Below are 16,986 nucleotides of genomic sequence, written 5' to 3' on the forward strand. Positions count from 1 at the left end.
TTCGCTTTGCTCTCTCACCCTTCTACAGGTTCATCATGCCTAGTGGCATATAAGAAGACCCCACCACCGGTCCCTCCACGTACCACATCGAAGCCGTTCATCTCGGTCACCGTTCAGAGCAGCACCGAGTCTGCTCAGGATACCTACCTGGACAGTCAAGACCACAAGAGCGAAGTGACGAGCCAGTCGGGCTTGAGCAACTCATCAGACAGCCTGGACAGCAGTACCCGGCCACCCAGTGTGACACGGGGTGGAATTACCCCAGGCCCTGAAGCTCCTGAGCCACCCCCTAAGCATGCAGCTCTGAAGAGTGAACAAGGGACACTGACGAGCTCTGAGTCCCATTCCGAGGCCATCCCCAAAAGGAAACTGTCATCGATAGGAATACAAGTAGGGGTCCCTTTTGCACTGTCTTCTGTCTACTCTGTGCACCGGCCTGCGTGTAATTACATCTAGTGGAGGCTCACTAGGTCTCCCGGGAAGAGATGTTTTTGTCTGTCTATTCTGGTGCATCTGCCCCAAGTGGCTAAACCAAATTCTCCTGCAGCCACACTCGTGTGTCCAGCTGCCCATGCTGCAGGTCCATAGCTGGACATCCTCCAGTGGGTTGTCCCAGTGAATGTAGTTACACTCAGCCAGCAAGCTCCTGTACACTGTTTACTGTCTACTGTCTGTCTGTCCACTCCATCCTTTGCCCTGCCAGACAACTCGTGGGAGGTGGGGCTGGCTTAACAGTTCTCTAATCCAAGGTCAGCTCGGTACGGAAACCATGGCCCCGCTTGGCAGCGGGAGCATCGTGGAGCATAGACGCTGATGGGCTAGAAGCCTGGGACCAGGGCCCTTGAGCCATGGGGTTTTCAAGGGGAACTTGACCCAGAGCCCACTCAGGCCTTGGGGACAGGTAGGTCACTTGAAGCACCAGACCCATGGCTAACAGAGTGTGATGGCAGGTCCAAGCCCCAAGTCCCACATCCCATCTCAAAGCTAAACCCAGTGCGTATTTATTTATCTCTGTGGTGCCCGGCTTCTCCTCCATTACCTCCCAGGTCCCAGTACTAGGTGTCTGTCCTCTGATAGCTGAGGGAGGCAAACTTGGGCTCAGCCTCACAGTTTTCAAGACTTGGTCTAAACCCAGAAAGCCCTCTGCTATGTGCGCGGCTGGACCTCCAGACTGCAGTAGGAGGCAGTGAGGGAGGCAAGGCCGGCTGTAGTGGACGAAGGTGAGGGCAGGGCAGGGGCGGGGAGGTGGAGCACTTCCAAACCAGAGGAAAGGTAGGGGAGAATCTGGTGGGTGTGGTGCATTGTGTCGGGCCGCAGGAATCCATCGCCTCTCTTCAGCAGCAGAGTGATGACAAAACACTAGAACGAGAGGGAGCAGAGCAGGGCTCCAGGCAGTCCGTCCTCCATGTACAGGAAGGAAGTCGGACAGGTTCTCCTCTGGCTGTCTCCAGCTGAGTTTCTTCACGAGTGCCTAGCACTTGGCCCCTACAGCCTCTCTACAGACATAGGATCGTCACTGCCATGTCTTTGGGAAAGCCATCTCCTTTTGGCCAAACCAGATTCTCTTCCCTTCCTAGTAGGCCTGAGAGTCAGTCAGGGCCAGCTTTGACTCCTTTCCTCAGAGCATGGCCCTTGAGAGAGGGCTCTGGCTTAGTGCCTGACTTCACCCTGCTCCATGCCTTGTCACAGCTACTTGGAGGAAGTATGATTTTATTCCTATCCCAAGCAGAAAGCTTCCCTGACCCCTGCACTGGAATCCCAGCTCCTGAGGCTGTCATTTCTTCTCACCCTGACACCTCAAGCCCCAGATCAGATGTGAGCTCCCCCTTGTACTGGGGCCATGATAGGTGGGTTTAGCTGCCTGCCCCATGGTTGGGCCCAGGGAATGGCTGCTGCCATATTTGCTCCCCTTTACAAAGCAAGTGTGACAGGTTCAGGGGCAGGATCCCATAGCATTGCTGGTTCTGGGTCTGAGAATTGCTGTCTGTGGCTGGCACTCACTACAGGTGCCACTGTTCCCCTTTCAGGCTGCACTACAGGGTTAGGGGAATGATCTTTGCCTCCAGACAGCCCTCGGCTTCAACTACACCAGATAACGGCTGTGGCTTTGTGTGTGTTCTCTCCCGTCGTCCTTTTTTCTCTCTGATCGTGTAAAGGAGAGGACTAGAAGGAGCGGTTCCCACCTCTCGGAGGACAACGGACCAAAAGCGATCGATGTGATGGCGCCCTCCTCAGAGTAGGGAAAGCCAGTCATCTCCATCCCCTCCCGCCTCCTCGCGAATGAGCAGTGCCCGGCTTAACCTGGCCCTACTTGGGCCTACGTGCAGTGTCTGCATGCCTCGTGTCCGTCTGTCCACATGTCTGTTTGCGTCGTCCCACTAATGTGAATTTCAGCAGCAAGTGTGGTGTTTGTTTTTATTCTTGTCTTTGTCTCCGTGCCGTGGCTGTCGTTGTCCTTCAATAAGGTTGACTGCATTCAGCCAGTGCCAAAAGAGGAGCCCAGTCCCGCTACCAAATTCCAGTCCATCGGGGTTCAGGTAGAGGACGACTGGCGGTAAGTTGGACAGAGGTGTGGTGGCTGCTACTCCCCTCTCCTCTCCCTCCCTCCGCCTCACCTCTCCTGCTCTCCCTAACCCACTTCTCCTTGCTGGATTTCTAATAACCAAGCCGGGTGTGGGTGTGGGTGGTGGCTCAGGTGTGGGGGCTGGGCGGAGCAGGTGGGTGGACACATGAGCGCTTGCTCTGAGACCAGTCACCCTAAGGGGAGTGAGGCTGGGCTGGGCTGTGGCCCCTGCTCCCTGATACTGGTGGTCTTCCTGGCCCCACTGCAGTAAACAGACAACCTTATGACCTTGTCCTTGTGTGTGTGTGTGTGTGTGTGTGTGTGTGTGTGTGTGTATGCGCGCGCGCGTGCGTGCGTATGTGGGCATGGGCAGGGTGGGCAAGGGCTGAGCAGAGAATGAGCGGGGGCTGTGGGACCCGCTTCAGGCGCATGGTGAGCAGATGATGCATCCGTTTCTCTGTCTCCCCGTATGTCCGGGTCAGGTGGCTGCTGGTTTCTGGCCCTCTTGGTGACTCATTCCTTCCTGTCCCCATCCTCCCCCCACAGAAGCAGCGCCCCCTCTCACAGCATGTCCTCCCGTCGGGACACTGACTCCGATACCCAGGATGCCAACGACTCCAGTTGTAAGTCATCTGAGAGGAGTCTCCCAGATTGTACCTCACACCCCAATTCCATCAGCATTGATGCTGGCCCCCGACAGGCCCCCAAGATTGCCCAGATCAAGCGCAACCTCTCCTATGGAGACAACAGCGACCCTGCCCTGGAGGCGTCTTCGCTGCCCCCGCCCGACCCTTGGCTGGAGACTTCTTCCAGCTCCCCAGCAGAGCCCACTCAGCCAGGGGCCTGCCGCAGGGATGGCTACTGGTTCCTGAAGCTCCTTCAGGCAGAAACGGAGAGGCTGGAAGGCTGGTGCTGCCAGATGGACAAGGAGACCAAAGAGAACAACCTCTCTGAGGAAGGTGGGTGTCACGGGGACCCCTGAGTGTGTCTGGAGCCTCTCGGGGAGGATCATAGGCCCTGTTCTTGGGCTCACTTTGTGAGCTCGCCTCTCAGTGCTCATTCTTTCCGTCTGCCTAGCCGGCCTCTTCCCAGGTGAGTGTTACGATAGCAGCTCCCTGTTGTCAGGCCGTGGGCGTGCTCACACACAATCCCAGCTCAGTCACCTGCTTTTGATCTTCATCTCTGCCTGCATAAGAACCTTGTGAGGACTGAGTGGTAATTAGTGGAAAGGTCCTGACGAAGTGCTGGACACAGAGCTGCCACCCTAATTATACCTGCCCAGCTCCTCATTGAGTGCTTACTGTTCCCCAAGTACCGGCATCTGATGTGGCCCCACAGGAGAGCACTGTAAATGGCGAGACAGAGTTCCGCTTTTCTACCTAGTTCCTGTCAGTACTCTAGATACTTAACAAAAAGGAAGCAAAGAAGTTAGGTCCGGCCAGGACTGCCTGCACACAGGAGCTCTGGGTCCATCTACGTGCACTACCAAGACAAAGGGGCTGGGGAAAGGGACAGATGGTGTGCAGGGAGCTTGAGTCACAGCATGAAGCCAGAGGCTATCACCCTGTGCTGACCACATTCTACCAGAGCTCAGCTTCTCAGGTGGTTCCTCTGCCACTGAAGGTTCAGGAAGGACAGGCTTCAGGGTGTGGGTAGGATAGACTTGTATCCCCGCGGGCCTGATAATGTATTCCGAGGACACCTTTGATGACTTACGGGGTGTTGGAAGAGTCAGTTTTCACTGCCCTCTGAGCCTCCTCTTCCCTGCTTTGATGTCACACCCACCTTGGGGCAGGGAACTCTTGAGGTTTCTACCTAATACATTTAATTATGACGTATTAAAAACTAGTGGCAAAGATCAGAAAGCACCAAGTGTCTGACAGAAGGCAGCCAACCAGCGCTCCCATGGCTGTGCCGGCCAGTGCTCCTGTGGCCACCCCAGTGGTCTGTTCTGTATTCACCTGCACACTTCTTCAGTGCAGTGTGATGGCTTTCTCTTTCTTCTCCAGAGTTAAGTCACTAAGTATTGATTTCTTAGGGTTTCCTATCTTTCCTGGTTCCCTTGTCTTGCTTGGGCCTGGCCATGCTCTCTGGATCTGTTTCCAGCTACAGGCCTGTCCTTTCTTCTTCAACACTGCCCTGGGCCCTTTCCCACTGGACACTTCACCTGCTGGCTGCTTGGTCTTCGACTCACTTTTCTCTTTATCCTGAGAGAACTTGTTGGATACTTAGCATGACTTTCAGACCTCACAATTTAGGTATAAAGCTGAAACTAATAATTGCATGTACACATGTAACTACCTACACATTGGTGTACAAGGGACAATGCAGAGGAAAGTGTGGTGTCTGAGATCACCATCTCTGACCTAGGGCTCCTCAGTGTGCAGCGTGCTTCCTTGTGATGAAGCCATTCTGCTTCTCTGTCCTTGGATTTTATTCTGGAAAACTTAGGAGCTTGACTCTGTCTGGTGAAACTTGTTAGCAGTATGCCTATAAATCCTGGCTCCTGAGGCAGAGGCAGGGGACTCACGGGTGTCACTAAACAGTGGCATAGCCTGGGTTGCAGAGTGCGACCATGTCTCACACAAAACAAACTACTACCACTAACTTCTCACTTACATTTGTTCTATTTTTTTTTTGAAATTCCTTTCTGGTGAAATTCCTTTCACAAGAGTTGCTGGATTGACCTCTCATCTTTCCTTACCTGCCCTTGAGGTCTTGCTTTGTAGCCTAAGCTGTCCTTGAACTCATTATGAAGCCAAGGCTGGCCTCAAACTTGAAGATCTCAGCCTCCTAAGTTTGGGACTCCAGGAAAGCACCATCATAACTTTGCCTTTCCTCTGTCTGCATAGTATCTTAGAGTGTGTGTGTGTGTGTGTGTGTGTGTGTGTTTCTTGAAATGCTTTTCTTCCATTTCACAACTGCTTTATTACTTAGGACCTTCCACCAAGCCATACCCTGCTCCTGAGCTTTACTGAGGTATAACTCACATGCTGTAAAATTACTCCTTTTGAAGTCACAACACAGACTCGCCAGTGGTTGCCATCCAGCTCTCCGGCCACCACAGAGCTTGACCCGCGCCGTTCCTTTGTGCTGCTGGGTAATGTTCCATGTTCATGGGTGTGCCTGTCTTACCGGCCAGCGTGCTGGTCATTTCTGTCATAAGCGTCAGACTGTTAGAACTAGTGTTACAGTGAACATTCCTGTACAGTTCTAGTGTGCTCTGAGCCCAGTCTTTATGTATATACCTAGCAGTGGATTTGCTCAACTTTTTGAGAATCAGCTATATACTTCCAAGGCCTTCTCGTTCCCACCTTTCTCAATTATTTAGACAGAGTACCACTGTATAGTGCAGGCTGGAACTTGGGGCCCCCTTCCCTTGCTTTGCCTCCCCAATCCTTTTTTTTTTTTTTAAGGCTTGTTTGTTTGTTTAAGTACACTGTTACTGTCTTCAGACACACCAGAAGAGGGCATCAGATCTCTTTGTGGTTGCTGGGATTTGAACTCAGGACCTCTGGAAGAGCAGTCAGTACTCTTAACCCCTGAGCCATCTCTCCAGCCCTCCCCAATACTTTTTAATTTGCCTGAAACTTAGTGTAGATCTGCCTCCCAAGCGCGGTGCTGTTATTCAAGGTGTATACCACAACTGGCTTGAGCGTTTATTTCAATGGAAAGACATTTTTATTATTTTAACTATACAACATATTAGTGAATACACCACACTGCACTTTCTCCAAAGGCCAAGAGATGTGTGATGACGACTCCTGACTTCTGAGGAGCTGGAAGAGAGCAGCAGGGAGAGACATCTTCCAGCCCTGCTCTGGATGGGCCTGGCTCTTCTAGGAAGGAGCGCTGTTGTCCTCCTCCGCTCTTCAGCATGGGTCACAGGTCTGTCTGCTGTGCAGAGTCTAACCAAGGCATAGGCTTTGTATGCCCTCGTGACATGTCCACAGGGTGCTGCACACTGTGCTCCTGCCAGAGCGAGCGCTGCATACAGACATCGGAGACAGGCTTCAGGATCTGTGTACCCAGTTCCTGCTGCTGTTATCTCCGTTTGTCACAAGTCTTTTCAGACTGTCTCTGCGTGGCCGTGAGGGTTCCTTTCCTGTCTCTCTTTCGGGCTAGAGGTTTTCCTGGAGTGTCCAGGAGCTCTAGTTGTCTCTTCCTATTTAAAAGTGACACTTTGGTAGTGAGAGCAAGAGTGGCTGCTCTTGTGACCTGGCGACAGCAGCACCACCATTTAATTCCATTGAGAAATTTAAAGAAAAGGGAAGTGGCTGGGGTGATGGGCAGCTCAGTAGTAGAGCAGTTGCTTAGCTCGAATGGAGCCTTGATCTTCCGCACCCCTACACTGCATGAGTGAAAATAGCAGACCAATAAAAACAACAAACGTCTCACTGATGTAACAGGTGTGTTGGCAATATCAAAGATGAATATTATAAGTCTCAGAGTCCTTCTGTAATAACATGATGAAATCTATTTTGAATAATATTGCTATTAATACTTGTATCTAAGATTTTGAATATTTATTTTCAGTTCTTTTTACTACATCCATAGGAGTAGATCTGATGACTTCTTTTCCCTACTTAGCCTTTTTTTCATAATTTTATTGTGGCAAAATATATAACATAAAACTCACCTCTGTGTGTGTGTGTTGTATGTTGTACTACAGATAGATGCGCATACCCTGTGTACACACACACTGAGGTCAGAGGTTGATGTTGGATGCCCCTTCCCTCCATTACCCCATGCAGGGGAGCGGACATACGCCAGAAGACAACTTGAAGGAACAGGTTCACCTCCCACCTCACGGGTCCTGTGGACTGAGCTCGGGTCATCAGCCTAGGAAGAAAAGCACCTTCAACAGAACCCTCTCGCCAGCTCACTAATTCCATTTTGAGACAGGATCTGATAGTGGCCCAGGCTGGTGTTACATTCTCATCTTGAGTGTTAGGTTTAAAGATATGCACCATCACATCTGGCTCCTTTTGCCCATTTTTACAGTGACCCTTAGTTGTCTTATTTAGACATTACTGTGATAAAACTCCATAGCCAAAGGCAGCCTGGGGAGGAGAGGGTTTATTTCACCATACTCTGGCCACTCTGGTGCTCTGGCCATTCCCATTCCATCACTGAGAAAGACAGGGCAAGAACTCAGGGTAGAGACCTGGAAGCACAGACCACTGAGAAATGTGCTTATAGCGTGCACAGCCTGCTTTCTTACACACCCAGGGCCATTTGCCCAGCTGTGGCACCACCCACAAAGGCCCGGCCCTGCCCTCCCCACATCAGTCATTACATCAAGAAAATGTCCCACAGGCTTGCCTATGGGCCAGTCTTATTGATGTAATTTTTAGCTTTGGTTCCTTCTTCTCAGATAACACTAACCTGTGTCAAGCTGGAAAGGAGATGAGTTGTAAAAGTCCCAGGTTCTAGACCTTTATTATATATACAGTTCACAGGTATTCCCACCTCTTCTGAGGGTTATCATTTTCTTTTTCTTTTTTTAATTTTAAGTTTAATTTTTATTTATTTATTTATCCCCTTTCCCCATGCCCCCCCCTCTGGGAAACCCCCACTCCATCCTCCCTCCCCCTACTTCTATGAGGGTGTTCCTCCACTTACCCACCCACTCCCACCTCCCCGCCCTCAATTCCCCTGCACTGAGACTTCATAGGACCAAGGACCTCTCCTCCCATTGATGCATGCATGACAAGGCCATCCTCTGCTACATATGCGGCTGGAGCCATGGGTTCCTCCATGTGTACTCCTTGGTTGATGGCTTAGTTCCTGGGAGCTCTGGTTGGTTCATATTGTTGTTCTTCCTATGAGGTTGCAAACCCCTGCAGCTCCTTCAGTCCTTTCTCTAGCTCCTCCATTGGGGACCCCCCCCACTCAGTCCAATGGTGGACGGCAAGCATCCACCTCTGTATTTGTAAGGCTCTGGCAGGGCCTCTCAGGAAACGGCTATATCAAATTCCTGTCAGCATGCACTTCCTGGCATCCACAATAGTGTCTAGGTTTGGTAACTGTATATGGGATGAATCCCCAGGTGGGACAGTCTCTGGGTAGCTTTTCCTCCAGTCTTTGCTCTACACTTAATCTACATATTTGCTCCTGTGAGTATTTTGTTTTCCTTCTAGGAAGGACTGAAGCACCCACACTTTGATCTTCCTTCTTCTTAAGCTTCATGTGGTCTGTGAATTCTGTGTCTTGGTTATTTGGAGCTTTTGGGCTAGTATCCACTTATCAGTGAGTGCATACCATGTGTGTTCTTCTGTGGTATGGTTACCTCACTCAGGATGATATTTTCTAGTTCTATCCATTTGCCTAAGAATTTCATGAATTCATCATTTTTAGTAGCTGAGTAGTACTCCATTGTGTAAATATACCACATTTTCTATATTCATTCCTCTGTTGAAGGACATCTGGGTTCTTTCTAGCTTCTGCCTATTATAAATAAGGCTGCTATGAACATAGTGGAGCATGTGTCCTTATTACATGTTGGAGGATCTTCTGGGTATATGCCCAGGAGTGGTATAGCTAGGTCCTCTGGTAGTACTGTGTCCAACTTTCTGAGGAACCGCCAGAGTGGTTGTACCAGCTTGCAATCCCACCAGCAATGGAGGAGCGTTCCTCTTTCTCCACATTCTTGCCAGTATCTGCTGTCACCTGAGTTTTTGTTTTGTTTTTTTTTTTTTTTTTAGCCATTTTGATGTGTGAGGTGGAGTCTGAGGGTTGTTTTGATTTGCATTTCCCTGATGACTAAGGATGTTGAACATTTCTTTAAGTGCTTCTCAGCCTTCAATATTCCTCAGTTGAAAATTCTTTGTTTAGCTCTTTACCCCATTTTTTAATAGGGTTATTTGGTTTTATGGAGTTAACTTCTTGAGTTCTTTGTATATATTGGATATTAATTAGCCCTCTATCTGATGTAGAATTGGTAAAGATCTTTTCCCAATCTGTTGCTACGTATAAAATTCACAGGTATTCCCACCCCGTCTGAGGGTTATCATTTTCTTAATGGCATTCTTTGAACAACAATTTTAATTTTGATGAAGTCCAATTTATGTACTGTTTGTGTTTCCACAATTTATAAACCATGAATATATGTTAATTTGATTTAAAAAATTAACGTTGGGATGAAAATGACCCCAGCAATAAGAAGATGGCCGAGAACTCAGTGGGACAGACTCTACCATGAGGTTGAGACACCTCTACGGGCAGCGTTATTTATTCTCAGCCTATTCTGTGTGTATGGTTTGCCTATGTGTCTGCACCTATACCATCTGTGTTTCAGGTCGTTGTTCAGGTCAGAAAGAGGCTACTGGAACCCCTGGAACTAAAGTTACAGACAGTTGTGAGCCACCATATAGGTGCTGGGAACCGACTCAGGTCTCTACAAGAGCAGCCACTGTGCTTCACTGCTGAGCTGTCTCTCCAGTCCCAGGACCCAGCTTAGGTTCCCAGCACATCTGTAACTCCAGTTCCAACGGATCTGATGCCGCTCCTGATTTCTACAGGCTCCTGATTACATGTGTACACAGCTAACACTCAGGCACACGTGCATATATTTTAAAATTATATTACACTTACAAAAGGAATCAGTTGGACTAATGTGTAGTTGTCAGGGCTGGACATGGCATATCCCTGTGATCCCATCACCTAGGAGGCTGAGGCAGAAGGGTATGGAGTGAGTCAAGGACAGCTTGGGCCATGTAATGAGACTTTGTCTCAAAACCATTCAGCTTCTCTTTGCATTGTTTAATGCAGGAACAAGCTCTGTCAGTCACTACATGATTACCAGCAATTGTGTGAGGTCTATCTGTGGTCCTGTGACAGTAAGGCTCACATGAGTCCTTGAAGAGCTTTTGGTGAAGGGGTAACAGCAGGGGAGGGGCAGAGCCAGAGCAGTCTGATTGGAGAGAGACAGAAAGAACGAGAGGAGAGAGAGAGGGGGGGGAGAGAAGAGAAGAGAGGAGAGAGGAGAGAGAGAGAGGGGAGAGAGAAAACAGTAATGGGAGTCCACCAGCTCAAACAGCTCTGTTGAGGAGCAGAGGGAAGGGATCTAGGCTGAGGGCGTCACAGGCATGTGCATGTTATCAGCGTAGGAGAGTCGTGCAGCAGAGTGCCAGTGCCGGAGCACCGTTGTGCAGGTGCAGAAGGCTACCCAACAGCACACAGCTCTGCATGGAGAGAAGCAGGCTGCATCTGGGAGAGGAGTGGCAGGGGGAACATGCCCGTCAAGCCCTGAGTGAGGCATAGGTGCTGACACGCCCACAGAGTGAGCGAGCGTGGAGGACCAGCTTCTCCAAGCACTGCCCAGAGTCCGCTGGCTGTGGAACCTGCGCTGAGCGAATCCAGAGCTGCCCCATGATGTTTTCAGTGTAATGCTGTAAACCTTGGAGTGTTTCTGACTCACACTGTCCATAAAGTGTCCCCAACCCATCCTCTTAAGATCCTGACTTGCCTGTGTGTGCATTGAAGGGGCAGAGATCAGAGGACACAGTGGGGTTGATCCGAGACAGCACACGCTTCACCCGCCGTCCTGTCAGCCCGCACACGCTTCACCCGCCGTCCTGTCGGCCCCTTTGCTTATTTTACTTTTTATGCTTCGGAGACCTTGTGAGTGTAAGTGAAGAAAACTGCCATGGGGTTTACCCTGCCCTTCTTAGTTTTTGAGTCAGAGACTCACAGAGATCGTCCTGCCTGTCTCAAATGCTAGGGTTAAAGAAAGGCATGTGCCACTGTGCTTGGCCTTTCAAGTCTGGAGACCAAGTCTGAGCCCAGGCACATCTTGAGCTTGCAATCCTCCTGTCTCAGCCTCACCCTTAGCTTGGATTGCACATCTGCCCTGGGCCCACCTTAGCTGAATCTTGAAGCTGGGATCCTATAGATCCCTATAGATTCTTTAGATCCCTAACCCTCCTGGTGGTGCCTCGTGGGTGGCTGTTCTGTCAGGCTGTGTATTTGGTGTTACTGGAGTATTACATTTTGTTTTCAGTGTTGCTACGCGTGCACGTGTATACACACACAAATATCTATGTGTCTGTGTACTGTCTTATAGTCTTTCACTGATCTGATTGTCCTTTTAATCCCCACACACTGTGCCTGGGTTGATTTACGGAAGTGCAGTCCCATTACAGTATGAGTCCTTGAATTCCTTCCCCCTGATCAGTTTGAAGTCCAGATTCAGGATGCTTTCTGCCACAGCAGTCTGCACTGTTAGAGTTTGCACTGTTGCTCTTAGTATTTCTACTACATATCTGTGGCATGCATCCCTAAGGAATGGCATGTCACTTCATTTGGTTCCGGTTCGTTTGGACACTTTTCAGTTTTGTTTACATTGTATTAAAGATCCGCATGTTCTGAAAACTTCCTGATCTTGGCAGTGTGAGTCCAGCAGCCAGGCTCTAGAAGTAAATCCTAGCTGTTTAATATCCCAAACAGCATGAAAAATCAGGACCCGCACTGTCTGCTCCTTATACTGAGAACCCCACAGGGTGAGTTAGTGGGATCTTCTCTGAGGAACCTTCACCCCACACAGATCCAGCGAGCTTCCTTTGCTGGGAGATTTTTAACTTCTGATTCATTCATTTGTGTTGCTGTGTGCTCCACCCACCCCCCAGCTCCCCCAGGCTAGCTTCTAGTTCTCCATTCCAAGGTACCAAGAGAGCACCTTCTATCTCTTTCTTCCTAGAAAGTATTTAAAATGTTTTTATTAGTATTTGTGTGTAATGGGGGAGGACATGGAGGGCAGAGGACACTTGGAGTCCGCTCTCCTTGTCTTTACACAGGTTCCAGAGATGGAACTCATCAGACATCTATGTGACAAGTGTTTACTCACTAGGCAGTCTGAACTGCCCCTCTCTGTTTCTTCTTGAGTCCATGATAATTTACATTTCTTTCCTGCTTCTAATTTACTGCCATAACATTTCCTTAGAAATTGGGATAAGGTTCCAGCTACAGCTGATAAACTAACCACCTGTCTCTGCCTCCCAATACTGGAATTAATGGTGTGAGCCACCATGCCCCACTTGCTTCTGACTTTTTAGAAGACAAAGTCTCACATAGCCCAGGATGGCTTCAAACCTTGCCTCTACCTCCTGAGTGCCGGGATGACCAGCACTGCCCTCTTCTGTTTAATAACGGGTTAATATGCAAATAAACTCACTAGCTTGTGTGTGTGTGTCACACATAGACATGTATACCTGACCTCCAATTCCCCTTCCACCCCAGCACAGCCCACGTTTTAGTAACACACACACACGGAGTCTATGACCCCAGTCACACCCTGCCTGACCAGGTCCATGCTGGCATCTGTCCAGCACCACCACGTGTGCTGAGCCTCTTCCTCTGCCTCTCTCTCAGTCTTAGGGAAAGTTCTCAGTGCTGTGGGCAGCGCCCAGCTCCTGATGTCCCAGAAATTCCAGCAGTTCCGTGGCCTCTGTGAGCAGAACTTGGTGAGTGACTCTTCCTCCTCCACAGGGGTCCAGCCAGTCTAGGCTGCCCACCTGAGCTCAGGGAGCCCCTTGTAGCTTCTGATCTCTACAAAGAGGAGGTGCTGCCCCCTCGTGGCACTGTAAAGATGGTGGCATTGCACACCATTCTCCATACAGGAAGGTCTGGGGCAGTCCTCCAGGTCATTGAACCTGGTATAAAATATATGATTATTATGTCAGTTGGTCCTGGCTTACTCATACCTTTAGTCCAGTCTATATCCAAGAGGCTCCTACAGTAAAACCTAAGGAAATCCCACTACTGTGCCAGATGGCCGTCTTCCTCCCTTGCCCACTCTAGGGCCTACCTGCCCCTGGGCCAGTCTGGGAGAAGAGTCCTCTCCAAGAAATTGGGAGCATGAGTCCCCAAGGGTGATCCCAGTGGAAAGGGAGTCTCCAGGGCCTGTGTGAGGGAGACAGCAGGGTCTGGGATCCCAGCTGGCCTGGCAGGTTTGCCTTCTCCCTACCTCACCTGAAAACACTGGTAAAGAATGGGCCTCTTCCCTACACATGAGGACCAAGGACTCCTTGCCACTGTCCTGTGGTAGCAAACCTAGCGACGGCCACCGTCACCTGCATTACAGGGCCTACTCATGATAAAACTGGGCCTGGCCAGAGGCACTGGCACGGCCAGAGCTGGCTTCACTCACAGATCCTGGCCACAGAAAGGAAGCAAGGCCCTGCCCAGAGCCAGAGGCCCATGTGTGCGGTGAGGGAGATAGGCCGGCCTCCTGCCCTGCTGCCCCATTGACCCCCATCTGTTCCACAGAACCCTGATGCCAACCCCCGTCCGACAGCCCAGGACCTGGCAGGGTTCTGGGACCTGCTGCAGCTGTCCATTGAGGACATCAGCATGAAGTTCGATGAGCTCTACCACCTCAAGGCCAACAGCTGGCAGCTGGTGGAGACCCCCGAGAAGAGGAAGGTGAGCAGTGCGGAGGGGGAGTCCAGGGACAAAGTCCTGGTCGGCAGTAACGCTGCCCACATCGGTCAGTGCCGCTTGGCTCCTTCTCCCTGTGCCGTCTTTGAGCTGGGGCTCACGTCCATCACCTTGCGGGGTGGGGTCCATGCCTGGCACCTGTCCAGCACGCTGCTCGCTGTGTAGTGGAGGCTGTCCCTAAAGCATGACATCGTGCTCTGCATGTCTAGTGAAAGGGTCACAAGTGCTAGTGGAAGACGCAGAATGGCCCTTCTTCTGGGGCCTTGCTGTCAGGGGCACTGGGGTCTGGCCCCAGTTCCGCCTCCCTGTGGCACCTGTGCTTCTGTGAGGCTCAGGTGGCCTCCTGTAGAGCAGCAGAGCCCAGGAGCCTGCCATGTCGGACTGTGGCCCTGGTGAGTTCTCCTGCAAAGACAGCATGTGACATAGGGGACAGAAGCCATCAGTTGAAGTCACTGCTCTGGCTGGGAGACTCGGGCAAGGGTGGGGACAGGTGGGGCTGTCCATCTTCTAGAATGTTCTGAGCCTGAGCTTGCTTTCTGCTCCTACCTCCTTTGCCACCCCCCACTCTCATTGCTTCTGTGGCTTTCTGATTCTAGTGTGTGTTGCTTGTGCCAGTCTGGCGTGGAGACTCGGGGTGGGGCGGTGCCAGCTGCCTGCGTAAGGAAGGGGCAGTGCCACACAAAACGTGGCACCTTTAGTTTATTTTTGTTCCCTCCCCACTGTCTCAATAAAGGAAGAGAAGAAGCCACCCCCTCCAGTCCCGAAGAAGCCAGCCAAATCCAAGGCGGCAGTGAGCCGCGACAAGGCCTCAGATGCAGGGGACAAGCAGCGTCAGGAGGCCAGAAAGAGACTCCTGGCTGCCAAGCGAGCAGCGTCTGTGCGACAGAACTCGGCCACAGAGAGTGCGGACAGCATCGAGATTTATGTCCCTGAGGCCCAGACCAGGCTCTGAGGCCCTGAAGGAGAAAGCACTCGATTTGAAATCATTAAAAACTCAATGCAAATGGAACTGCGTTTCTCACCCTTTAGTATGGTCATTATCTCTAGAGACCCTGAGCCAACTTTCCAGTTGACACACACAAGGGCTCACAATGTGGCTTTTCTGGGTCCCTCCAAGCTTTAGGTTATGAAGACTTGACTCAAAAAAAAAAAAAAAATTAATTAAAAACCACACTCTAGAACCTTTCCCCTTGGGCTGCCATGGCGGACCAGATGACGGCTTGGGCAGTCGCAGCCCAGCCTCCAGATTGCGGTCTTTTTACTTGCTCTGTCTGCTGAGAACTAGCTTGTTTACAAGACGACAACAGTCCAAGGCAACCTTGGGCCCCTGCCATGTCCCTCCCTTCCCCACAGCTTTTCTGTTTCCCTGCAGAACTCAACAGGGGTCACCATTGTGGCTTTCTGGTTCACACCCTTTGGGGCTGAGGGCCCAGAGGACAGAGAGAAGGGGAGCATCCCCCCTCCCAGCCTCCCCACTAAGTGCTCACACACAGCTGGTCTGCCCTCCCTCCGCTGCCATCCGCCAGCCTAGGCAGTGTCAGGCTGGACTGGCCTCTGAGCAGATAGGAAAGGACTGGTCCTTGGGGCACGTGGGGAAACCATGGCTACGATGCTCCAGCCTCCTCTTCAGCAAAAGAAAATTTAGGACTCCCAAGTGGCTTCCAGGGGGTTGGCTGTCCTTGGCCACACCTTCATCCAGTCCCCCCCAGGGGCAGGTGGCGGTGTCTGTACGTTCGTGTACATATGCACATAGACCTTAGAGTGTATATTTAATTAACGCCCATCTGCTCACCCAAAGCCCACCAGCGCCGCTGCCGCCGGCTCTCGGGGTCCCTGCAGGAGGCAGGTGTGTGAATAGCATATATTTTTACATGTACTATATCTAGGTGTGTGTACAAGTGTGTGTAAAAATATACCTTGTGTGTAAGCAGTCCCATTTTTGGTTGTCCTCCTAACCCGTCAGCCCAGCCTCTTGAGTTTTTCATTCTGTTGTGATTTTTCATCCCAATCCTCCTCTCCTGTCCCCCACTCCCATTCCCAAGGTGTTCTGAGCCCTGAGCTGCAAAGGCCTGGGCCCACAGAGCAGGATGGGGAGGGCAGGGCTGGGTCAGGCCGCCTGGAGGGGGCCAGCCCCAGCAGACAGTTTGGCTATCAGGGGCTGTTGTATACTGTGCACATGATTTGAGGGCATTGGGGACATTCTCTTGTCTGGCGCATGCTGCAGGGGGGTCCCCGGGTGAAGCAAAGGCCTGCTCTGGGGGCCTGTTCCAGCTTGGCCGCCCCCTCTGTGACCTTGGGCAAGTCACTTGACCTCTGTGTGCCTCAACTTCCTCCTCTGTAAAATGGGGACAGTCCCTGCCCCTCCCTACCTCACAGGCATGTTGTGAGAATAAATGAGGTAACGTGTAAAGAGGCCTCATGGCGTTATTGCAGTGTGGTGGGCTGGACTGGGTAAGGAGGATGGCAGCGGACGCTCCCAGGAAACCCAGCTAGACCCCCTCCCAGAAGGCTCTCTGGTCTGTGAGCCTGGGCAGTAAATCGAGGAAGCATCATCTATGTGGCATTCAGTCGGCCAGGCATCAGAATAGTGTACTTCATAGGGACCGCCACAGAAGAAAGAAGGCAGATCACTCATTCAAAGGCCTGGCCTCTGTACATGGCAGGCAGGGCCCCATGACCCTCAGCAACTGCCCCCTCACCAGTCTAGGGATCCAGTGTCTTAGGGAATGTGCCCTGCTGTGCCAGGAGAGAGCGGCACAGGCTGCCCAGAGCTCACCGGAAGCCAGTGTGGTGTGGATTAGTCTCCCTCTGACAGGGCAGGAAGTTCGTGGAAGAAGAGGAGGAGCTGCATGGAGTGTCCAACCCAGGTGGAGGAGGCCTGGAACCGCATATACCTCCCTTGGCTCATCCCAGCCAGGACATGGGTGACCCCGGGCCCAGGGGACCCAGCTTCATCCCCAGCCTTTCAGGAGTTTGGCCCCAGC

General features: G+C 51.3%; 1 protein-coding gene across 4 annotated transcripts in view; it reads left to right on the forward strand.

The window, feature by feature from the left end:
* Dlgap4 (DLG associated protein 4) overlaps positions 1 to 16,412 on the forward strand; it is a 40,422-nt gene extending 24,010 nt beyond the window's left edge. For 2 of the 4 annotated variants that reach the window (XM_021195124.2, XM_021195122.1), the window contains exons 2-7: positions 29 to 390; positions 2,466 to 2,554; positions 3,110 to 3,522; positions 12,935 to 13,026; positions 13,832 to 13,987; positions 14,736 to 16,412. In XM_021195124.2, coding sequence (XP_021050783.1) covers positions 3,132 to 3,522; positions 12,935 to 13,026; positions 13,832 to 13,987; positions 14,736 to 14,954 — 858 coding nt within the window. In that variant the 5' untranslated portion in view covers positions 29 to 390; positions 2,466 to 2,554; positions 3,110 to 3,131 and the 3' untranslated portion in view covers positions 14,955 to 16,412. Of the gene's footprint in view, positions 1 to 28; positions 391 to 2,156; positions 2,237 to 2,465; positions 2,555 to 3,109; positions 3,523 to 12,934; positions 13,027 to 13,831; positions 14,052 to 14,735 lie in introns of all 4 variants that reach the window. The other 2 variants (XM_029535818.1, XM_029535817.1) reach the window with 2 other exon arrangements.
* Positions 16,413 to 16,986: the final 574 nt, after the last annotated feature.

The sequence above is a fragment of the Mus pahari genome, chromosome 3 (assembly GCF_900095145.1).
Source record: "Mus pahari chromosome 3, PAHARI_EIJ_v1.1, whole genome shotgun sequence".
NCBI classification, from domain to species: Eukaryota; Metazoa; Chordata; class Mammalia; order Rodentia; family Muridae; genus Mus; species Mus pahari.